The sequence below is a fragment of the Eurypyga helias genome, unplaced genomic scaffold, assembly GCF_000690775.1.
Source record: "Eurypyga helias isolate BGI_N326 unplaced genomic scaffold, ASM69077v1 scaffold6134, whole genome shotgun sequence".
Taxonomy (NCBI): domain Eukaryota; kingdom Metazoa; phylum Chordata; class Aves; order Eurypygiformes; family Eurypygidae; genus Eurypyga; species Eurypyga helias.
The window spans coordinates 8,334-31,814 of record NW_010246707.1 but is presented as its reverse complement, the minus strand read 5'-3'; the positions used below and the strand labels follow the sequence as shown (position 1 = coordinate 31,814).

Below are 23,481 nucleotides of genomic sequence, written 5' to 3'. Positions count from 1 at the left end.
TTTAAGGGTGTTGGCCCTCCTGAGACCTGCAGCATTTCCTACTGAAAAAAAAAAAAGGAAAGAAAAAGAAGAAATTACTTGATGCTACTGGTCCATCTGCAGCCGGCGGCTGGCAGGGCAGGACCAAGCAAAGTGCCACGTCTCATGGCTGCTGCCGGCTGCCTGGTGCTGGGTTTGCAAGCACCGAAGCACTCCCTGATTGCCCCCGTGCCCGCAGACACTGGTGTGGGTTGCAGCACAGCCCGGCAGACCGCAGCGGGGGCTGCTGCCTGGTCGCTGCGCTGCTGTGGCTCTGCTGCAGCACCCTAAGGGGTGCCCTGCAGACCCTGGCCCTCGGCTGCCAGTGGGCTGTCGTTACCAGTGATGCCTTCAGAGCCCACACACGGAACGATTCAGGGCCAGAATGCCAGGGCTGCAGAGCACTATTAACACTGTGCTTTCTTTTAAAATTTCCCTTATCTTGGGGCTAGGCCATGTCACGGGCTGGGAGCCACGAGGGATGTGGGTGCTCTGCTCCCAGCAGCCATCAGAGCAGCCTGGGTGGTTTACCTTGGCAGATCCCAGCCACAATCTCTCTCTTCTGTTTGATAACACAGACAGCAGCAAAATCTCGTATCCAAAGCGAGATTTTTGAAGTTTGCCGAGCGAACATTCGTGAAGGCTGGACATGGAGGTTCTCTTTCTCTTAGCAGCTTTGCTGCAAGGTGAGTTGCCAAGAAACCACGCTGCAGCCACTTACACTGAGACCAGGCAAAGCTGGCATTGGGGAAACAGGTATAGCCCTGTCTAAATCCTTCACTTGGACACTAGACACCTTCACCTGCAATATGGCAACTGGTCAAACTTCCCTGCCCACTAGAAGCCTGCAGAGAGCTAGCAAAGGCATGGCAGGAGCTGGGAAGGAGAATCCCAGCTCTCAGTCGCTCGACACCGTAGCCAGCCACTCGTGCCTGTGCAATGCAACTTCAGGGAGAAGGAAGTTGCCAGATCAGGCAGAGTTTGCAAATGCCAAAGGTTATGCTTAGATGTTTGCTGTTAACTGCTGCCCTTGACCTTTAACTCCAGGCAGCTCTGTCAGGGCTGATGGGGGTTTTGGGCATCTTGTAAGGGACATCGAGGGTTTCCCCAGTTGTGCCGTAGCATGGGGCAGTGGCTCTGCACCACCAGGTATCCTCAAGTGTATTATGTGGCACTCAAGGAAGGTAACATGCTGCATCCAAAATGAACTCCGAGCTTTCTGGGCCAGAAGTCCCACTGGTGCCACTCATAATCACTCCCCTGACTCGAAGAAGCTACACTGCATTTTGTCAGGCGAGGATCTGGCTGTCTCCGAGTAACCAACTAGTTCTGTTTCTTTCCTTCCCCAAAAGAGCCAGTCTCAAGTACCTTGTACGGACCCAGATTTCTGACAGGCAGGGTGGGAGGATCAGTCACCCATCAGTGCTTCTACACAATCACGCCAGCCAACAAACACGACCGAAAATATTGGTGCAAAAGAGCAGAAAGCGGGGTTTGCTACACCATCATCTCAACAACAGGCTACACCTCGAAGGACCACGCGGGGCGAGTGTCTCTCGAGGACACCCCCCAGAACGGCACCTTCGCAGTGACGATGACAGAGCTGAAGAAGAGTGACGCAGGGACCTACCGATGCGGCATCGGCACCACAAACAGGGACCTGTACGTCAGCCTGAACCTGACGGTGCTGGCAGGTAGGGTGCTGGCAGGGGAGAGGGGAGGCTCTGTGCCGGTGGCAGCCCAGCTCACAGGGAGCGGTTTGGGGCCGTACGCTGGAACATCAGCTCACGCTGTCCGCTCTCTGCGCACAGCAGGTCTATTGACTTTTCCCACCTTGTGCTATTAACCAGATATTTACAACGATGAGGTAGAAAGGTACCCAGATTTGACCAAATTAGCTGTTCATAAATGCAAGAGGAGATACTGTCCTGCCTGCCTGGGGGCTGCGTGCCAGACGGTGCCTGCTGTGCTCTCTCCCTACAGATGCTGTTGCGTCGGAGCTGGTCGAGCTCGTCCAGGGGGAGCTCCGTGGCTCTGTCACAGTCCTGTGCCCACCCAGGAACACCCAAGGCAGCGAGAGGAGGTTCTGGTGCAAACTGGGGAGAACCAGCTGCACTCTCATAGCTGACAGCATAAGAGTTACCAAGGACGAATCTTTATCACCCCTCAGGAAAGCTCTGGAGCTTTCAAAATCTTGATAAATGACTTAAAAAAGGAAGACTCAGGGCTGTACGGGTGCGGGACGGGAAGACTGAGCCCTGGGGACAGCCTGCGGGTGGTGGCTCTGCAGGTGACCACAGGTAGGACGGGACGATGGGGGCTGCAAGTGCCACGTGGGTTCCTCACAGCGAGGAATGAGATGCTAATGCGGTCCTCTCCAACCTGCAGCCTCCACCCTTCCTAAGAGACCAAAATTCCTGAGCGGCACAGTTGGAGGCTCGCTAACCATCAGGTGCCACTACGATCCCAAGGAGAACTACGAGAAGAAGTATTTGTGCAGGTGGAAGGAAGGTAGCTGCTCGCTGCTCGTGGGTGCGGACGGGTTTGTGCACGAGTCCTACAAGGGGCGAATACAAATAGCCAACAGCGACCAGGAAAACGGGACTTACACGGTGGTGATGAGCCACCTGAGAGAGGAGGACGCAGGATGGTATTGGTGCGCGGCTAAAAACGGGCACACAGAGCACACGTCCTCCGTGAAGCTGCACATCCAGAAAGGTAGGTGGTGCAGTGGCTTGGAATACAATAAATCCCTTTTTCTAGATCAGTCTTTCCTCTACCTCTTCATGGGCATGAGGAGAAGGGATTCTCCTTTGTGCTATGCATAAATCTAACAAAAAGAAACATCAGCTATACTTTTGCCTTACAGTTATTGTCAAGTAATCGAGGTGATGGTAAAGGTTTTCAGGGACAGGGATGTAAACTGAGGTTTCAGAAGAAACTTCGCTTGTTTGAATTATATTACTGATCCTTTTTGATGCAAACCTCTATCATATGACACCCCGATCCTTGCAAGTGCAGCACAGGGACACGTGCTTTGCTCTGAAGGTTTAGAAACTGCGGCATGTAAATACACAGATCCATATAACTGTTCAGCTGGAAAAGACAGAAATAGAGGGTTAGAGTTTGAATGTTTGCCAAGTATTAATGGGTTTTCATTAGTACTCCCAAGCTGCTTTCTGTAAGACTCAAAGGAATATAGAAATACTTGGATTTGGTCATACTGTGCTGCATATTTTTTCATACTGAGATGCAAGGTAAAATATGTAAAACTTGGGTAAATCTAACATGTCTCTGCAAAAAGATGGATATTCAAGCCTCAAAATAATTTTTCCTGTAGAAACCTGCTCTTCGCAACACCCAGAAACATCTACTCTTGTGAAACCCACTTTATCATCGAGTCTGGCTGCCTACAGCACGCCCACGCAGAGGAGCATCATGGGCCTGACGTATGCGATGGGCACCGTCACCGAGAGCGCCAGCACCCTGGTGCCCACTGCCCCCCCCAGCACCTTCATAACCTCCCCAAGAGAAATCTATCATCAGAGGTAAGTTCACGGCCATGTTCCTTGTTGGCACCACGTCAGTGTTTTACAACTCATCTCCCCCATTTCCCTGGGCCCCACAAAGCTTGGACACACCAAAAGGAGATGTTTATCATTGGGAAAGCAGAAGGCAAGGTTATCTCACGTCCATCTGTGGCAGGTATCTTTGAACTTGTCTCTAAATCTTCTGGTGCTGGTTGCTCCTGGAGAGCAGATGCCAGAGTCAATAGATGTGCTCCTGTCTGTTTTCCTTTGCCCAGTATGGAGAGAGGACATTAGGAAACATTAGGCTTGAGCAATACCGCTGGTGAATCAGTAGCTGCCACATGCGCATTATTCAAGTCCTTATGGGCAGCCAGCGACCAGGGCAGTGTTTGGGTGCTGTGTGTTACATAAGGAGCTATCTTTGGACAAGGTTCATCAAAAGGCTGCGAGCTATTTTGGCCAGTAATTTTTCCATGGTACTTCTCTAAGCAAGCCTTGCAGCTCACCCCAGTGCAAGTGGTTTCCCTGGTGAATTTGCCTTCTGTGCTTCCTGTCACACAGGATGGATGCGAGCAGCTCCCACCCCTCTCATCCCAGCTACGGCCACCACCCAGCGCCGGGTGAAGGGACTTGCGTAGCTAGGGCAGATGCATCAGATATTGCAGTGTCCATCATAACTGAAGATAAACCACAAAGTCCACAAGTCCAGTTCAACACCCTGAGCTGTCCCTCCATGCACCTCAAAGCTCGCATCTGTCCCAGTGACACGAGAAGCGCCATCCCCTCCATCCCCAGCCTCCCTCCATCCAACCAGAAAGAGGAAGGGAGAGCATGTTACTAATCACAGATCACAAAGGGTCCGATTTTGCACAGTTCCTGGCAAAGGTCTGTCTGCCTCTGCGGCTCTGATAGCATTTTTATCATTTTTGCAAGGAAACAGCATGTAGGCACCTTCCTACAGCATGAGAGTCTACAACAACTCACAAACAAAGAGTATGAATCTCGCTCGTGAATTTGTATGATGAAAATAGCTCTTTTTCCGTTTGGAGGGGCTGGCATTTATTAACCCCACATGGTAGAGCAGAAGTAGCTGTAGAAATTACTTCCTCATAAGCCAAGCTCCAGATCAAATTATTTAATCTCTACTTGACTTTGTTGACTGTTCTTTGATTTACCCAGAGTTTATAACTCCTTTATACTCTTTGGTTGAAAACCAGCAGTGTGCATTAAGGTACTTCAGCCAGCCCATAGCTGAATCAAAATCCAATTAAATTCTCATGGTTCATCTTTCCAGCTCATCAGGTGAATCAAGCCTGCTCCTGGTTATCCTACCAGCTCTCATTTTACTGATTTTCATCACCATCGCTATTCTCGCCCTGACCAAAATGAAGCTTCAAAAGCAGACGGGTAAGTTGGCCAGGCAACACCTTTCAGGTTGCAGTTGTTGTTTTGCAATGGCTTTGCTTGTGATTTCCAAGAGCTGGAGTCTGACTCACTGAAGATTTCCATTTCTGGAGACACACATCCATTCTGCAGCCAGCGCAGCCGGAAAGTGGAACTGTACCTGCAAGCAAGCAACGTCCTGGAGAAGTTGCTTTATTTTTTTTCAATATGCTTAAACAAAAAGCAACTGAAGGAAACGGAATTTTTTAAAGCAAGGTTGAGTTTTTGTGTATAGAAGATTTACGGCTCTGTGGGAGCTCGGAAATCCTGAAGTATAAAGGGCAGGGACCTGCGTGGCATAAGAGGCTACATGCCGGGTGGCCTTGCAGGGCTGAATCTGACCCGGTCGATGCAAAGCTGCCAAACACTGGCCCCAAAAATCCTTGCTAACAACTGGTTTTCAAAAAAATATGTGCACATATTTTATTCTATAACATACCGCATGCCTAGAAATAAATTCAGGGACAACCATCTCCAGCCAGGACAGCAGTGAATGGGAATGTCATTGACAAGAATGAAACTGGGAAACCATGGGCCTAATCCGGTGACCGTTCTGACACGCTGGTCTATTTAAATAGGCATTAGAGGAGCTCTTCCCTCCATTGCCCCTGTATTTTTTGTTTTTAAGGAGAAGAAAGAAGCATCGTGGGAAATGTGGAAGCAGTGATGATTCAGGCTGGTCTGAACCCTGTAAAAGAGCAAACAGTGGAGGAAACCCTGAGCCCAGAAAAAGCGCAAGAACGTGGGACAGACTCTGGCAAATGTAGCTGGGTGTTTTCTGGAACTGGCACTGCGAGTGTCGTCTCCCTTGGTAGAAGAGAATAAAACCAGATTTTAAGCAGAGGGTTTGCAGGTTAGCATGTGAAATACCTCAACAGGATAACTAGGTTTGCAGCCCAGGATTTATGTTCTGATGCCAAACTATTGCCTTTATTCCTTACCAAGAGACATTGAGCCCTAGATTTCAAAAGGCTTGGGTTATATCCAGTATGAGGTTTATAAATTTATTATGGGCTTGTTTATAATTTCTGCTTACGCATAGTAAACACGTTATCGCTCTTCCTGCTTGTTTTAATGAAGTCCGATTGCTTATGACCCCTTGCAATGTTACACAGAAGCAATTCTGCTTCACTGTGTTGCAATCACTCTTTTTTGTCCTGCTTGGGCAGGATAACCTGTGCCATCCTTGGAAGATTTAGGACGACCAATTTATGTGCAAGAGCATGTCTTCTGGCAAAATACAGAACCAGTGGGTCTGTCTTGGAGCACTGACGCTTTTTAGGGAGAAGCTCTTGTACAAAAATCTGGGCAAATATTTTAAAGCTTATCCAGTTTGTGGAAATTTGTGCCAGTGAAATGTACCCTTCTCCTTTAGAAACCAAAAGATCAAGCTTAGTAGAATAGCAGGTTAAAAAATGTGGTGATGGCATTTTTTATCCTCATCACAGCGCACGTAGGTCCAAACTCTCTGATCAAACAAGCAGGTGATATTTTAAAGTCAGACAGTTGCAGAGAGAAATAAGTGACTTTAAAACCAAGGCCATTTAGGTTGAAATCTAGAATATTTTGCAGAGTGATGCAACTAAAACGCCACAAGTTTTACTGCTGTTTGAGATTTTACTTTACAAAAAGAAGCTGCATGAGGGGTTCTTGCAATCTGAAATAGAAAGAACGGAAAGAAAAAAGTACACCTGCCCCTTCAAACTTTTAAAATAAACAATAAACATTCTGTGAACAACTTCTGCAAATGAGAACATATACCAGAAGTTGTTAATTGTGCCTTTTGTTTCTAGGTGTCTGTGCTGGGGTAAAGCACAGGGTAACTCCCCGCTTAAGCTGAGCAGGAGGTTGACTCCAGAAGTCCCCTCCAACCCAGATTTTTCTAGCTTTCTGTTCTCAGGGCTCCCTGAAATATCAGACCTATTTAAAATACCAAGTTTGGCATAAAACCAGAAACACCCATGAAATCACTTGTATAAATATTGTGGATCACAGCTTTTTTTTTTTTTCCCCTGTGGGTTTTCTGTTTTTTCTTACAGCAACCCTAGGGGGGAAAATACACCTTTCACAGTGACTCGGGAAGACTTGCGGCAGACCCCCCTTGCCTCAAAGCCCCCGTGTACGCGAGCTCGGAAGTTTCCCATGGGACGTCGAGGCATGGCTATGAACTGCAAAGCGCCTGCTACCCCTCGTTGCTCGCTGCCCTGCTCAGAAGCCGAGCGTCCTGTGTCGAGAGCCGAAGGCTCGCTGGCTGCCCAAATGCCACTTGCTACGTGGGTTGTACAAGAGAATAAAAATGCACCTGCAACCGAGTGATTTGTGTGCAAGCCTGACTGTCTCTTGCAGAGGCAAAGCGCCCAGAGGGAAAGGTAAAGCTGGGCAGGGGGTTTAGGGAGGAAGGACCCTTGCGGCGGCAGGTTTGCTGGGTGCGATGCAAAAAAAATGAGGGTTTTCTGATAATTTTTAAAAAATCTTTATCCGCAAGGTCATTTTGCAACTCGTAAACTGTATCTGACTTCAGTCTATCAAAACACCCAAATTCTCAAACGCTGTTCTTCCTCCACCTCTCCTGCAGAACTACCCACAGCTTCCAAATCAAATCATTTCAGCCCAAAAGCAGCCCAGACCCCAGCAGTAACTTTGGTTTGTGTGCACTGATTACATGCCGTGCTGCAAACTGCGCTTTGGCCCAAAAAAAAAGCAAGCTCAGGGTTGTTTGTTTTCTGGAGATGCCAAAGTGCTTTGGAACCTGTGGCTTGGCAGGAGGACGCTTCCTCCTCCGTTAAGGCAAGTAAATATATTTGCATAAGACAGCGGATCGGTTTTACCAGAAACCTTAAGGGAGAAGGCAGTGGCTTTGTTAAAGAAACTGTGCATCCAACCTGGACTGACCCACATATGCGGGTCCCCGTGGCTGGTTCCTGCCAGGAATTCCTCCGCCTGCAGCCATGCTGCCTTCCTCCTGCACCCCCTCTGCAGGCCCAGCCTCTTTAAAACACAAATCCCTGCAAAGTGCAGGATTGAGGTGAGATGGGAAGCCGACGTGCTGGCACCCCAAGGAAAGGTGCCCGGGAGCAGGAGGCACGGGAAGGCAAACACACCTGTGCCAACTGTGGCCAAGCAAGCGTAACTCCATGGCCGAGAATAAAAAACGATGCCAACCGCAGCCGGAGAAGCGGGACTGGTGGGAAAGACACGGCTGGCAAGGGGATCAGGGTCTCTTCCCATCTAGGATAGACGGAGGCTGTTCTCTCAGTTCAATATCCCCATCAGATCACCCATGCAGGCTCCTTCCTCACCACAAAAACTGTGAATTCGTGGGAAGAAAGGAGCTCGAGACCCTTAGCTAGAGGAAAGGTGCTTCCAGGGCTGGCTTTGAGACCTGACAAATTTGGTGAACATCCCGACTCCAGGTCAGGATCCCGCTGCTCTCAGGCATGGCAGGAACGCCTGGAGCTGCCATCTCATTTAAGCTCACAAGCTTTCACTGAGAGAGGATGAGAAAAGCTTCGTGTGACCCCCTAGTGAGAAGAAATTACTGCTTTTGCATCATTAGTACAAGGTAAATCAAGTTAATGATTCATCCCACGTAACAAATACTTTTGTCTTCATTAATTTCACTCTATCCTATGGTGCCATTTCTGACAAGCCCACACTTCACAGGGAATTTGTGTTGGGGCCCCTGATCTGCCCACAACAGGAGAGCAAAGAAGTGACATTGGAGACGGCGGCAGAGCTCCTGTTAATTACTTTTAATTCTGAAGAGCTTACAGTGTTCTTAGTCTGCACAGACATGACCAGCCCTTGCCCACCCAGACTCCTGCTCTTCCCACGAGGCTGAGGGGCTGGAGAGAGCAGGGAAGGGAGATGGACCTGCTCTATCAGGACAGTCAACCGCAGTCTTCTTAGGGACATTAGTTTCCAAAAAAATGTGCAATAGCTTAAAAAAACCCACCTGGTTTTGTCCAGTTTTGCTCTACAAAGCTAATCCTCTGTTGGTTGGGGGTATCGTAAGATCCGAAGCAGGTCAGTCCCTGCAGCAAGGGACCCTCCTGCCTTGGATGATGGGAAACGCAGTCACGACTCAAGGGCGATGTTGCAATGCCAAGAAAGAGGAGGGGGCTGGCTGGACCCTTGTGAGCTCAGCTGGACTCAGACCCCTAAGGCTCCCCAGTGAGTTTGTGCTGGGTGTAGGCACCCACCTTCAAACCAAGGCGTCGCAGCTGCCCTAGCTCTCCGGGTCCTGTCTGAGCAGAAAATCCTCTCAAAGGTACCCTGCTCCCACCATGGACCCGACCACCAGGCTCCTTCATCCCCTGGACCATCTGGGAGCCCCTCTCTTGGGGCGGCTGTTGTGCAATAGCCATGGGTAAATAACAGCGCGCACCCTCGAAGCGACAGCAGAGCTGGGATGGGCAGTGGCTTCCCGGCTCTCACCTGCCAGTTTTTGGATGCTATTCCTTTAAGGCACAACAGGTGGAAATGCAGGGCCAGAGGGACCAGGAGTATTTAAAACAGCCTGGCACTGCCAGAGCCCAGTGTCCAGCTGCAGTGGGGAGGCAGGACCTGGGGGTCAGCCACCAGGACACCAGCAAAACTGGGAGCAGTCAGGCTGAAAGCCAATACAAGAAGTACAAAATAGTCTGCAGAACTGACTTGGAGTGTAAGTAACGCTTCTTCATTGTCATTCTGAATGTGAAATCTTTTGTACTACCGCTTTGAGATGGGGAAGGAGGCGAGACAAGTCCTGGGATGCTTTCAAGGACTCTTCCTCACATACATGCGGAGGAGTTCTGAGCCAGCAATGAGTAGGGGTGCAGGTCCTGCTGGTGGGGGGCTGATTTCTTTAAAAGAAGGTCAGAAGCATAGGATCAGGCTTGTGAGGTTTGTTTTCTGCTTTATGGTAGGTTTCTAATCTTTCTGGAAAACAGGTAATTATTGTCACAATATTTGCAGTAAGTTTTAATGTAGAAAATGCAAATGTTAGTAAACATTGCTGTAGTTCTCTAAACTGTTGCAACTTGGTCTGTGGTCAGTCTTTTGAATCACAACATGGGATAATCAACAGGATACAGATTTTGAAATTCAAGAGAATTGGTGCAGCTATGTCCTAAAGGAGCTCTGAAGAGCTACCAAGTTTATACAGTTAAAAGGAAGATAAATAGATACTGAAGCATAAGGAAACGGGATGTATGTGGTGTCCTAAAACTGAAATGAGAGAAAGCTGGCAGTGACCCTTCACATTTAGACCCACAGCAAAGGGGTGTGTGTCTGCACACCTGAAAACTTACCCTGCAAACAGTCACAGAGGACTTCTAATCCATTTCATCTGAAGTGGGGAGGAACACCACCTCCCCACAGCAACTGCGCTGCTGTTACCAGTGCGTGCACTGGTACTGCCCAGCCAGCCAGCAACTGTCGCTGTACAGTCCGTGGCTGTACGCTAAGTGCTGTTGGATCAGCCCAAGCTCCTGCTCCTTGCAATACTACTCGAACAGTGTTGAATTCCAGCCCAAGAGACAAGAAGCAAAAAAAGTAAGGAAGAAGCGAGCCATGACACCCTTATCTGAAATGCAACAAGCTGGTGCATGGGGCATATAAGACCTTAGAGGAACATAAAACCAGGTCATGAGTTAGCAGATGGTCTATCTAACACCTCAAAGGAACATAAAACTAGGCCAGCCGCACAATCTCGGCAGGAATTTCACTCACTGCCCTGAGTGCTGTCTGATGACTCTTTTTCATTTGTTTTCTAGAATATATTGCACATACAGGAGAGTGTTTAACTGGCACTTCCATCCCTAGTTAGGAGGGTCACAAGTACTGCAGAAATTCCAAAGAACTGCTGATATTTTAGTAAATCCTGATAATCATCAGTAAGATCTGCCTAGCTCTTTCTGCTCACTGCATCACAAAATTAGCACCTCCTATTTATTGTAAAGGAGCCATCGGTTTGGAACGTGAAATATTTTTCTGTATGTGTTTAGGTCAGCTTGATCTTTTAGGTTAAAGCTGACTGCTCATTCATAACTCCATTATCATGGAGTTCCTTGGTCGCTTTTCCACATCCCACTACAGCAAAGAAAACTCACAGTAACACCATCTATGCAGTGATCTTCATGGGCAGCGTAAAGATGTCTGTACAGCAAGAAGTCCATTGCTGTGTCTTTGCTTTAGGCACAGAAGCCTTCAGCACCTCCCTAAATCACCCCTAGCACATGTCGGTGGTCCTGCTCACTGTATAAGCCCTGCTGCTGCTCAGCACTGCCTGTCTCCGTATCAGCTTGCATCTGTGCCGCTTGCTCACCATGTTAGTGGTTCTTGCTTTAAAAGGATTTGAGAGGAAAAATACTTACTCCATTCTGTATGTTGTTATTTCTCATATATTTGAGTAACAGTAAACATTCTGAAAAACGGGGGTACTCCTAGGCTAAAATTACAGATGTGGCGACCAAATCTTCATGTTTCATTGATCCCGTAGCCCGTCCTTGACACTGGTCATTGTTAAGAGCACTAGTTAATAGCTAATGGATTGGACTGTGCTGATCCCTGGCAGGCTGCATTAGGAGCATACCAGTTTCTCAGAGCTCAACTTTGCAGCTGAGTCAGCAGAATTTGGGAACTGAACTCTGGTATTTCATACCCAGCGAGTGCAGCTGGTTGCTCAGGTTTGAATAACTTGGGCCCTCGTCTCTTTCACATCATTACAAATCTGAAGATACTGCTCCTGGGATGTGGAGTCACAACAGCAACATAGAGACTAGGAGGAGGTCTTGGAACGAATGATATTTAGACGAGCCAACCTGGTTAGAGAGCAGTTTCTGCTGGAAACCCAAAAGCACTCTTTCAAGATTTAGGCATGTGATAGTGCTGGAGAGGAAGGTGGTGTTCCCAACCCCAAATCCCAAAGGCACTGGATTCAGGGAAGTGCCCACACAGTAGACTGGGAAACCCAGCCCAGGGAGGTCTCATGCCATAGCTGCTCCAGACCAACCTCCCACAGCCCTGAAAAAGCACCACGAGCCACTTCTATGGATAGAAGCACTAAAGACATGTCCATGTAGACAAAGGAGTGACTGTGGGGTTAGAGGAGGGAAGGGAGTCTGGCCTCCCCAGAGCTTTATACACAGCACTAGAACTTCCGTCGCTCGGCGGACGCATAACGCAGTGAGGTTTAAGAGCAGGGCAACATACCAAATCAAAACAGATAGCGTTATTCACTCTCAAGATAATACTAAGACAACAAAATCATTTAGCTATCCTGAGTTGGAAAGCAAGAAAGAAAGGTCACTGTGTTGTAAAGGAACTTGTCATTTTCCCAGTTGCATGGTTTTTTACACTGAACCCGCGCTGCGGCACGTCGGTGTCTCGGCACTAACCAGCAAAGCCCCTTTGGTGCAGCACGTGCATGCGGCAAGCTCCAGTGCCCTTAGGTGGTAAGAAAACACAACAAAATCCAAATTCTGGAAACATGTTACAAGGCGTAATGAATTTTAACCAGTTATGGTGTGGGTATATAGTTGGGTTTTATTAAATACTCGAACACTTCCCAGGTTTCTCATGTGCTCATGCACCTGCGCAATCACCATCGGTGGGGGTTTCGGCAGCGGTTTCCAAGCTCATGGTCATGAACGTGGCAACTCAAGCCAAGCATGGAAATAGGTGACTAGGAGAAAGTTAATGCCATTTACCTGGTAATGATTATCTTCTGTTTTAATGCATATTACAATGACATGTTCAGATTTGTTATTATTAATCTTGCTAATGATTAGCCTCTCCTGTTCTGGTTTTGTACCATATAATTCTTTGAAATCCCTGTTGCATTATGCACACAAACACACCAGACCACTGCAAACAGCTGGAGAGCATGGAGCCACCCCTGCCTGGCAGAGCATGCTGGACAAGACACCATTGCCCTGATCTTGGTGACATTGGTGTCCAGGGGCCTGAGTGGGAAGCCCATGCACCAACGTGCAAACTCCCTCCTCCTGAGTTCAGCTGGAATACTGCATCTGTGCTCTTAAACCTTCTAAACCTGTTACGTTGGGACAGGGAAGAGAAGGAAGCTGGTAGTTCTGAAGATGCAGGATAAAAGTAAATACACAAAACCAAAATTTGAGTTGTAGCTAAAAACCCCCAAAGAAAAAGGAATACGGTGCCAGCCTACAGCTGGTGATAACCCAGGGAGGACCACTTGCAACAGGGACTTTGCAAACCCCAGGCACATTCCTGCAGCTGAAAGCTTTCCCCAGGGCTTCTCACTTCTCTGCAAGTCCTGCAGAGTGAGGGAAGAGGGGAGAACTAGTACAAGGTTTTAATTCCTGCCTCCCCTGCACCTACCAGGATGCTTTAAACTAACCACAGAGACAACCCGGCTGTCTGCAGCGACTGGCTCAACAGTGCGGGTGAGCTCTAGCCCAAAATTCCGACGGAGGTGGCTGCTCCAGAGCACTGGCACTTCCCACCCATGGCAACTTTGCCCTGTACTGCAGAGCAGCTTCTTGGAGACACCTTCCTAGAGGGAATAACTGGGTTTCCCCAGCTCCTGACCAGTCCGTTGCACTGCCTTGCAGTTTCTCACCAAGTTTTTAATGCATCATGTTTAAGGCAGCAGCTTCTTTGCCTGCATGGACATATGTGGCACAAGGTGTGTGTCCAGGTTTCCCTCAGCCGCTCCCTTCCCTCCTGCCTGGCAGCTCTGGTGCGGGCAGGAGCTCTGATGCCACACAATGTGGGCTGCAGGCACCGACTGGCATGGTGCCATGCACATCAGCTGCCGAACAGGGACCCAGTGACCCATCCTGCTGCAGTGTGATAGGATCAGGTTTTCCCTGTGGGAGAAGTTTCCAGTGTCCATCAGTCCGTGGGGACACCATGGTCTCACATGCTCAGTCCTTCCAACTCGGAGAGATCAGAAATCCAAAGCAGGCACCCAGACACGCAGGTCAGTGCCTGCAAGAGGGGGAAGCAGGAGATGTGGACATGAGTAGAGGGGAACCCAGTGTGGCAACTGAGTCCAAACCAGCCACGTCACGCAGCCCCCGGGCAAAACTGGTAGAGGATCAGTCATCCACAAAGCCAGTGCAACTGTTCCCATATGGGGTGACCACATTCAGCTTCTGCTGAGAGGTTTGGGGAGCACTGCCACAAGCCTCATACTTCACACCAACCACCAGACCCCCCCAGGACTTGGGGAAACCCCCCGGGACCAGTCAGCATCACTACCTAGGGCAGATATTTGCATCTTTCTCTGAAGCAGCTTAGGGGAGGCAGACAGAGGGCATCTACTGACATCTGTATATGAAGTCTTAAATGAAGTCTTACATTCACTGCCAGCTCCAGCAAAAATTTCACCAATATACAACAAAGGAACACTTTTTCTGCCCTTTCTCTATGCCTGAAAAGTCAGGATAGACTGCTAAGAAGCTGCAGCTGAGTGGCAGGGGAGTACAGGCTGGGCACAGGCACCTCACCCTTCCCAGCACTTCCCGGGCACCATCTCTGGGCACGCAGCAGGCTGAGAGCAGTGCAGACCTTCCAGCACACTTCTCAAGCTGCTCTGGAGATAGCATACATGGCACATCCCTCTGGTTTCAAGCCTTGTGATTCCTGTGTAGCCCCCAGCAAACATTTGCTGTCCCATCTCTCTCCTTCCAACTCCCCCGCCGTCTGCAGAAGCATTAATACAAATCGCTCACATGGCCACTTACTTGCACTCCCTTTCATGAGAGCCCGGCAGCTTTCTCTTCCCTGGAGCTCTGAGGTTTAAACCTTGTGCTCTGACTAGAGACAGCAATTCCAGCAGCAAACATTATTTGAAAGCAAGAAGAAACTAGTGCTCTTTCCCCAACAGCTTGACGAAGTTCTCCTCCAGCATCCCAAACAGCGCTTGCTCGTTGCAGAGTGACCAGCAAAGCTCATTTGCACCATTTCTCTGGGCTAGGAAGTGTCACTGTAAGTGGAGCACGGCTCCAGCAGCAGGGAGGGGGTTTCCAGCCATCCAGCTCAGTGGATCAGCATGGGAGTACATCACAGGTTTTTACGTAAGCAGTGGATGTGCTTGTTCGGACCTGCTACACAGGGGAGTTTTCTCCATTTGTTCAGTGAGGGGGGAAGGTTTTAAACAGCACCTGAGAGAACAGGACTGCAGGCAGCCCAGAGCTGCAGAAGTTGCAGATGCTGGCCGTGCAAGCAGAGGGACCATTGCTCTTGTGTAGGCACAAGGGCACGTGTCCTCAGACACAGAGATGCAAAGATTCTTTCCTGCTCCAACATGCATATGAAGTCCCTGATGCCACCACCCTTGCACACAGCTTTCTGGACAGATATATCTTTGTCTCAAAAAAAAGAAGTCTTTGTAATCCTTCCCTACCTGACAAAACGATGTTGTCAGAACCCTGAAGCAGGCGATTTTATTGGAGAGGATTCAGACTAACAGATTATACCAATTTTGCCAGGAAGGAGAAAGCTGGACTGGGATCCTGCTTGCAGTGCAGAGGGAAGGGTGGAGGTGACCATCAGCCAGAGGAACCGCTGTTAGCAATGGGCAAGCACCAAGGCCCTTTTGTGCCATATTGTTTGCTCTCTGCAGAATATGTTATGTTTGTCTTGTTGGCTCTTTCTGGGATATGTATGAAAGAACATTTTTCATGCTCAGTGAGTTAATAATTAGCCAGGGACAAGTAGCCACTGAGCAATTAGAAATCAAAATACAAGGAAGAATGTACAACAGAACACCTTTCATCGTAACAGGGAAATAAAAGCCTTGTCCTTCTACTGGGAATTACCCTTAATAAAATTGTGTCACTTGACACCCTGAAATCAAATTCTTCTGAATGTTTATAAAGACTTTCCTTGGCACCTATCATCTTCTCTCGGACTTGTAGTACGTAAGTAGATCAACAGCCACGCTCAGGAAATGCACATTCCCACCACCACACCATGCAGTGTCCAACAGCACATTCTGTTCAGGCCAAAGAAAACAGTTCAGCAAATTAAGAGCCTTGGCTTCCTCTGAGCCATCTTATAGTCCAAAACAGAGGGAAGGTCAGAAATATTCATCCTGAAGACTATGGACGCATTTGAAAGGACACACAGTTTGGTTTAGCATTCCCCAGTAGCCATTGCAGAGCCCTGGCCAATGGCTGATTTTGGTGCAGTAGGTTTGGGTGGATATACAGGTGGGAAAGTGCTTTATTTGGTTTAAGTCTGAGTGAGGGGTAAATCCCTGCATCTCACTTAACTTTACCAGCAGCTGAGGAAGCAAACAGAAAAGTAGAGGTAAAAATATTACCCTTTTTCTCTTTTGCGTATCCTTGAAGAGATCAGGGACAGCGAGAACAGTAAATCAAAGCAGACAGGAAGTCTGCTCCATGACATAGGGAAGAAATTCGTAAATAGGGAAGAAATTTTTACTATGAGGGTGGTAAGACACTAGAACAGGTTGCCTAGAGAAGCTGAAGATACCCCATCCCTGGAAGTGTTCAAGGTCAGGCTGGATGGGGCTTTGAGCAACACGTCCTAGTGAAATCTGTCCCTGCCCACGGAGCGGCGTTGGGCTAGATGATCTTCAAAGGTCCTTTGCAAACAAAACCATTCTGACTCTGTGAGAGCAGGTTTTCCTAAGGAGTGGTGTTGGCACTCAGGCTCATAAGTGAACAAGCCTTCCTTTCACTGCACGGACAACACTGAAAGAAAATATGAGCCCAACTATTAAACTATTAGCAGCAGCATTATCTTCTGGCAAGGGTCAAGTGAGCAGCTGAACTCTGGGTTGCCACCTGACTCTCCTGCCTGCCAGGGCTCAGCAGCTTTTGGACTTCAGCCTTGTGATGGGCTGTTCTGATGTAGAGTGTATATCCAGATACCGTTTCTGATTTTACATCAAGTCACACTTCCCTGGTTTGGCCAAAATCACTTTGTGCTGTGCACACCCCTGCTGTTGCGTGTCCATGGGACACTGTCCCTGGGGCGCTCTGCTCAGATGGACACGTTGGTGGCTTGCAGGCACTGCATCAAACAAGTTTGTCATAAGAGCAACTGCCCTCATTTTACACCAGGGAAGACTGGGGTGTTGGGATGAGACCCACAAACAGCTAGGATTTCATGAGGCAACACAGGAAAACACATCCACTCCCTCTTTTCCATTCAATTTCTTGACAGGAGTGATTAAATGCTGTATTTCTCTCCAGCTCAAGGAGCCACAACCCTCTTATCCTCCAGGCATGTGGATTATTAGATAATTTGATCAGTTAATCATTTTGTAAATGTGATTATTCACCAACTTTCATGCCTTTTTCCAGGGAATGCAAGAAAAATGACTTCACTGGCATTCATCTTCCTGCTCGCCTTCCTCCCAGCTGAATCTGCAAGCAGCAGATACCCCCCCAAGGAAGCAAGTATGTGTAACCAGTCTGGGGCACTGGTGTTATGTGTTGCCTAAGGCCAGAGGTGGCATTACTAAAGGGGGAGCAGGGCTCAGGGAGTGTCTCTACCCCATCCATGCCCATCACTGCCATGGGGCCTTTTAGACCATGTGATGCTGCACAGCCCTGGGTCTGTGCTTGCCACGGTACACCCGACCTGCCCTGCAGTCCCATCGGGTTGTGTAGCACAGCCAACACTTACAGCCAACATGTTTTCCTCTTGCAGTCTCAAGCCCCGTGTTCGGACCACAGCAGGTATATGGTCTGCTCAACGGGTCGGTTACTGTGAAATGCTTCTACCCTCCCACCAGTGTGAACAAACACGACAGAAAGTATTGGTGCAGGGAGTCGGCCATGGGCTGCACGACCATTGTCTCCAGCAATGGATACGCTGCTCCGGGCTACAAAGGCAGAGCCTCCATCACCGACTACCCAGAGGCAGAAAACTTCCAGATTAGCATCTCCGGGCTTACAATGGCAGACAAGGGGACCTACCAGTGCGGTGTTGGTATCAATGGCAGAGGACTCTCCCACAAAGTCAGTCTGGAGGTTTCTGGAGGTAATTACAGCCCTGAGGCTCCTTAAAGTATTGTTTTCTTTTACTTCCCTTCCACACCCCTCCACTCCCTTTTTGTTTTTAATAAGGCTCCAAGATAGCCTGTCCAGTGTTTAAGAGATGAAGATGCTCCATGCTTTCAGGAAAGTTTTCATTTTCCCCTGTGCTCTTACAGAGTGAATTTTTTGACCAAAAATCTGACATAAAAAATAAAAATAATCAGATTAAACAAACCTCACCTTAAGGTCACAAACATTGCTTAGAAACGGCCGACCTCCCTCAGCCACTGAAACTTAGGGAGATGCAGTCAGAGGGCAGAACCGCCCCGTCACACCGATGTGCCCTCCAACCCATCGCTGAGGCTGCGTGAGCCAAGCCCGTGCTCAAGTCCACGAGAGCACAGTATGCAGGATGGCACCGCACTGGCGCAGTGCGCGGCCCCTGGCAAGAAGGCTCTGGGAGAAGACCTTAGAGCAGACAGTGAAAGAGCATGGAGACCTCAGTCCTAAAATGTGTTCCAGGCATCGGACACAGCTGGATAGGTCATGCTATGACCAGGAGTGGCATGTGATCATATACTATAGCAAAGAATGGAGAAACCCCATGTTAAAAAACTCCTTCAGAAGTGCGGGGGAGTCACACAGTTACCGACAGAGCAGGCGGTAGATGCTGACTGGTGTCTCTCTGCACAGGTCCACGTGTGCCCGAGGGACCTGAGCTCTTCTACGTAAAGCTACACGGCACTTTGGCCATAACCTGCAGCTTTGGGAGTGACTATGCAGGCGAGAGGAAATACCTGTGCAAGAGGGAGAAAAACAGCTGCTATGACATCATCGATAGTACTAAGAAAGTTGATGAGGATTACATAGGGCGAGTTCTGATGAGCTATGAGGACTCTCAAGGCTCACTCAGCATTGTGATAACTCAGGTGAGCTGGGAAGACGCCGGCTTGTACCAGTGTGGGTTTGGCACCTATGGGCAGGATGGAGAAACAAAGGAACTGGATGTGGCCGTCTATGAGGGTGAGTAAGCTGTTCCCAATGTTTTATCCCTTCATCTCTGCTTCTCTTCAGAAGCATCACTAGCAACCTCACTTTATTTAACAAGAACTTCAATTTTCCTTTGCAGAGTGTTATTATCCAATCATCTAGATACTTCTTTCTAGTCATTCAGCTCTCTGTGACATACTAAGCCACGACTAGTAAAGCTTGTATCAAGACAACTTTCCCAGTAGTGGCTAGCTGTCTTCCCCACTCTGGCTAGCTCAAAACTCCAGAAGACAAATTCTGCTTACCAGTTTGAGACAGGCAAACCATCTCTTCAAGACTTAATTCTTCAAATCTCAAAATGGCAGATGTAGAAAGAAGAAAACCTGCCCTGCCCCTAGCAAAGGGAGCAAAACTTTGAAATGTCAGTACACAGACAACAACCACCCAGTGAATTTGGGAAAAAGAAAGGCCTGTCAGACCCTTTAGGATCAATGCCTAGCAGTGCCAGGACAATCTCATACTGTCTGCACTGCTGAGCTCTACCCAGCCTTGCTTTAGCAAAAACAGCTCTGTTTGATCTGATATTTATTCTCTTGGGACGATGCCACAGGAGCAAAATTTACACGTGTGGCTGCTCATTTCTTTTTTATCTCCAGAGTCAAATGTTCCTCAAGCAAAAACTACAATATTTGGAGTAAAAGGAAGTTCAGCAACTTTTGAATGCCACTACAATCCTCCAAGGAAGTCCTCAGTTTACTGGTGCAAGTGGAAAGAGGCCAGGTGTAATCCGATCATAAACGGTTTGGGCTCGTACGAAGGACGAGTGGCAATGTATGACAGCCCAGATAACAAGACAGTCACCATGATCCTGAACCAGCTGACGGACAGCGACAAAGGCTATTACTGGTGCATGACAGATGAGAAGGAGCAGCAATCGTCAATTGAGCTGAAGATCATAGATGGTACGAGCTCACACATTGGCAGTTCTCTGCCTGCTCAGTCGGTACAAAACCTCCTAAGCACCCTGAAAAGCCAGATCTGCTCCTTTGGAAGGGATGCGAGGTCCAGCTGACCTTTTAGCTCAAGGCAGAACATTGTGCCAATCACCCCACATCCCAGTAGCTTTAAAATGGTGTTTAAAATGAAACACAAGGTCTCAGTTTGATGTGAAAGTGTTCATGAAAGATTCTCATAGAAGTATTTCTTAAGCCTTGCAAAAAAAGCCCCAGCTTTCACCCAGAAATGTATACACAGCATCCTTAACATTAATTTAGCCCTGTAAGGTACACTTTCCCTCAAGGATACATCTCCTGATTCCCCATCTCTGGCAGCACCACGACTTGTTGACTACCATTCCCACCACTAACCACTAACATCAGCCTTGATGCTGTGTTTGCCCTGGCAGGAGAACCTGGACTGAAGGGAAAGAAGAAAGTGGAGGCACAAGTGGGTTCACGTGTCGATTTAACTTGCTCTTATCCATGCAAGTACTACTCCTACCAGAAGTACTGGTGCAAGTGGAGCAGCGACGACTGCACCCCCATGACAGCTTCTGACCAAAGTCAGCCGGGGCCAGGTGTTACCTGTGACACTGACAACAAGACAGTTATCCTGACCTTTGACCCGGTGACAGAGTCTGACCAAGGGTGGTACTGGTGTGGGGTGAAGCGCAATGGTGTCTTCGGGGAGACCATGGCAGTGTACCTGGACGTGACTGAAGGTGAGCTACAAGGCGAAGGCAGGCTTTTGTGCTTTTCAGGACTGTGAACCGCGCTGGCTTCTGCTGAGAGAGAAGTCCTTTCCATAGCCACTAGGTTGCAGCACCAAAACAGGAGTGCTGCCATCCAGGCAGCCTCCCAGATGCTAACATCCCCCTGACCTTGTGCAACTTGGCATGGATGTTTTCATCCACTCGCTGGTTTCTGCTTCCCAGTCACGAAAAAACCTACCAGTCTAAAAATCACTACTTTCCACACCATTTCTGTTTTTCAACCCTGTCCTTATTAATTGTTGCAATAGCATATTTGTAGCATCATTTAGACTGAGCAACATCTGACATCTGTCAGGTGAAGGACCACATGTAGTTCAGATAGGCATCTTGTTCCATGAAGCTTATCTTAATAAGCAGGAAAACAGTAGGGAGCAGGAAAGGAAGCGCTACCACCAACTCCCCTTGGATAGCAAGGGGCTTCAATCTCAACTTCAGTGCAGTATTTCGGATTTAAGATGTTTTTCTCAGTAAGGAATATTAGAAGTAAAACAAAGCATAGTCCTAGATATCCCACATGTAACAGTCTTAAGTGGGTGATGGTCAAAGTAAAAATAGTTACAGAGAAACATCCTCATTTCACTGTCTTTGGTGGGAAAAGAGCTAGAAATAAAAGCAAACCAAGAATTCAAAATTTGTTCTGGAAATACTAGAGGCAGAACTTACAAATGCAAGACTTTTCAAAGAGTATGTAGGCAGAGAGAGCCTACTTGAGATTTTTTTGTAATAAATTAGTTGGACTAAGATCATTTCAGCTCTCTAAACCCCATTTTAAGGGGACTCTCATGCACAGTCAAAGCTCACTGCAGTTCCACACGCACCACATACGCCCAAGTGGTTTTTGCATCACCATCTCTACACTGCTCACACAACTAACTGCCCTTCTTCCCTGGGTGATACAGGACGCAGCGCTGACCACAGCCTAGACCTCCCGGAAGTTGAGGCCCCCAGCCACGCCGAGAATGGCGTTATTCCCCAAGGAAGAGCCTACAGCGATGCTGGAGTGGGAAGCGCAGCTGCCTCGGAAGGGTTAGTTCTCTCCAAGCCTGTAATTTGTGATTTTTATGAAGTTTCTATTAACCCATTGTTGGTACAGTGTTTGCACACTGCGCGCGTGGTTTAGCAACAAAACAAATTCTTGTCTCCAAAGAACATAGCTCAAAACCTCAGGGGAAAAGAAGCAAAAGGCAAGAGGTCTTGAAATTAATCTCTGGGCCAAGTAAGAAAATACAGTCCCAGAAGGGAACAATTAGAGATTCCAGGTACAAAAATCTAATTGAAAATACTTCTGCCAAGATTAGAGAGCTTTCCCTCACACATTTATAACCCAGCTGCTGATGTAGCTGATTTAGCACAACTTCTGTCCTACATTTTCATTAGTTCCCAGCGATGTGCTGAGAACTAGTTCATTCATTGAATCGCATCACCCTCACCCAGATTTATCATCCTACATAGATTTTTAGACTGCTGGAATTTCATATACATTATTCAGTCTTAGATGATTGAAAAAATAATGCATTTCACAACTTAATGCTGTATCTTTCCCTCTTTTCCAGCTCTGACCAAAGCCAGGGCCCCAATATACTTCTTCTAGTCCTAGGCCCTGTTGGTGCCGTGCTCCTGATCCTGGCGACAGCTTTTGCTGTTTTTAAGTACAGGGGGATGAAGCGCTCTGGTGAGTCCCTGCCTTTTCCAGTCTCTCAAGGGTCAGCAACATTAAGACGGAGGTGATACTTCGCACACACTGCCATCTCCGCTGGGCTGAGCTGCTCCCCTCATACCCCCATGGAATGGGCTAACAAGGGACCCTGCTTCTCCCGCTGACCCCTTCTGTACAGTTCCAACACCCATCATGTCCAGGCTGAGAGGGAGACTACCCCTCCGTGGGCTTTGGACGTGGCATCGCAAGGTGTCTCCTTGCACAGAGGCAGTTTGGGTGTCACCGAGTGAGCACGCCGGGTATTTTTCTCCTCCCTGTTAACAGACCTGGTGTCCGTCGGGAGCTACAGGACCAACATCAGCATGTCAGACTTTGAAAGCGTGAAGGAGTACAGCACAAGCAACAACACCTGTGTGGCAGAGAGCCAGGAGACTCAGATCGGAGGCGATGGTAGGTTGCTGACTGATGGGCTTGCTCCCCAGCCCCAGGGTGAGGGGTTTGCAGAAGGACCCCACGTAAGCCACTGAAATACTTGCCCACTGACAGCCCCCACACCCTAACACCTCCCCTCCTCTGCCCACAGAGCTCATCACCACCCCAGCCACCCTGGAAAGCGCTGCCGAGACAAAGAAGGCAAATCGGGTAAGAGCAGGTGGGAGAGAGTCCACTGACCTGGGAGGCACCTCCGCAGCCCTCCCGCCTCTGCCAAAGGAGCTGCCTTCTCCCAGTGGCCTTATTTATACCCAGGTGCTCCCTATCCAACCTGGATCCTGCTGCCTGCTGCAGATCAGCCTCCCTGGGGGCACCTTAACCCTTTCCTGACCCCACGTTTTAGCAGAGACAGTAATACCATCCACCAAGTCAGCCCCAGGAAGCTTCAGGAAGGTTATTACCAGCTTCAGGCTGGGTTATTACCATAGTTATAAAATTCTGGGATGAGCAGATGACCAGAGGCCAGAGCACAGCCCACCTTCCAGCTCCGCGCCCACCCCACCCCACCGCTGTGCTCCCATACAGGCAGGGGCAGAGGTAGGCAGGGAGGTCTCTGCCATTGCAAGGGCTGTGACTTGCTCCTGTGGCAATGGCAAGCCC

The 23,481-nt window shown here is 48.6% G+C and overlaps 2 protein-coding genes across 2 annotated transcripts in view; both read left to right on the top strand.

The window, feature by feature from the left end:
* Nucleotides 1-667: 667 nt before the first annotated feature.
* LOC104508759 (polymeric immunoglobulin receptor-like) lies at nucleotides 668-6,165 on the top strand. The gene is made up of 8 exons (XM_010150485.1): nucleotides 668-704; nucleotides 1,371-1,712; nucleotides 2,002-2,060; nucleotides 2,189-2,318; nucleotides 2,407-2,736; nucleotides 3,383-3,566; nucleotides 4,843-4,955; nucleotides 6,161-6,165. The coding sequence occupies exons 1-8, from the start codon at nucleotides 668-670 to the stop codon at nucleotides 6,163-6,165; spliced, it is 1,200 nt and encodes a 399-aa protein (XP_010148787.1).
* Nucleotides 6,166-17,307: 11,142 nt separating this feature from the next.
* LOC104508758 (polymeric immunoglobulin receptor-like) overlaps nucleotides 17,308-23,481 on the top strand; it is a 6,760-nt gene continuing 586 nt past the window's right edge. Inside the window, exons 1-9 of the mRNA XM_010150484.1 lie at nucleotides 17,308-17,393; nucleotides 17,650-17,975; nucleotides 18,665-18,994; nucleotides 19,618-19,923; nucleotides 20,367-20,681; nucleotides 21,632-21,758; nucleotides 22,286-22,404; nucleotides 22,714-22,839; nucleotides 22,973-23,031. Coding sequence (XP_010148786.1) covers nucleotides 17,308-17,393; nucleotides 17,650-17,975; nucleotides 18,665-18,994; nucleotides 19,618-19,923; nucleotides 20,367-20,681; nucleotides 21,632-21,758; nucleotides 22,286-22,404; nucleotides 22,714-22,839; nucleotides 22,973-23,031 — 1,794 coding nt within the window. The remainder of the gene's footprint in view (nucleotides 17,394-17,649; nucleotides 17,976-18,664; nucleotides 18,995-19,617; nucleotides 19,924-20,366; nucleotides 20,682-21,631; nucleotides 21,759-22,285; nucleotides 22,405-22,713; nucleotides 22,840-22,972; nucleotides 23,032-23,481) is intronic.

What these genes read in the sequence shown, in the direction of transcription:
- LOC104508759 (XM_010150485.1), top strand. Translation starts at nt 668, where the DNA reads ATGGAGGTTCTCTTTCTCTTAGCAGCTTTGCTGCAAG. An exon ending in CTTAGCAGCTTTGCTGCAAG is followed by an intron (nt 705 to 1,370) that starts GTGAGTTGCCAA and finishes CTTCCCCAAAAG; the next exon opens with AGCCAGTCTCAAGTACCTTG. An exon ending in GAAGCTGCACATCCAGAAAG is followed by an intron (nt 2,737 to 3,382) that starts GTAGGTGGTGCA and finishes CGCAACACCCAG; the next exon opens with AAACATCTACTCTTGTGAAA.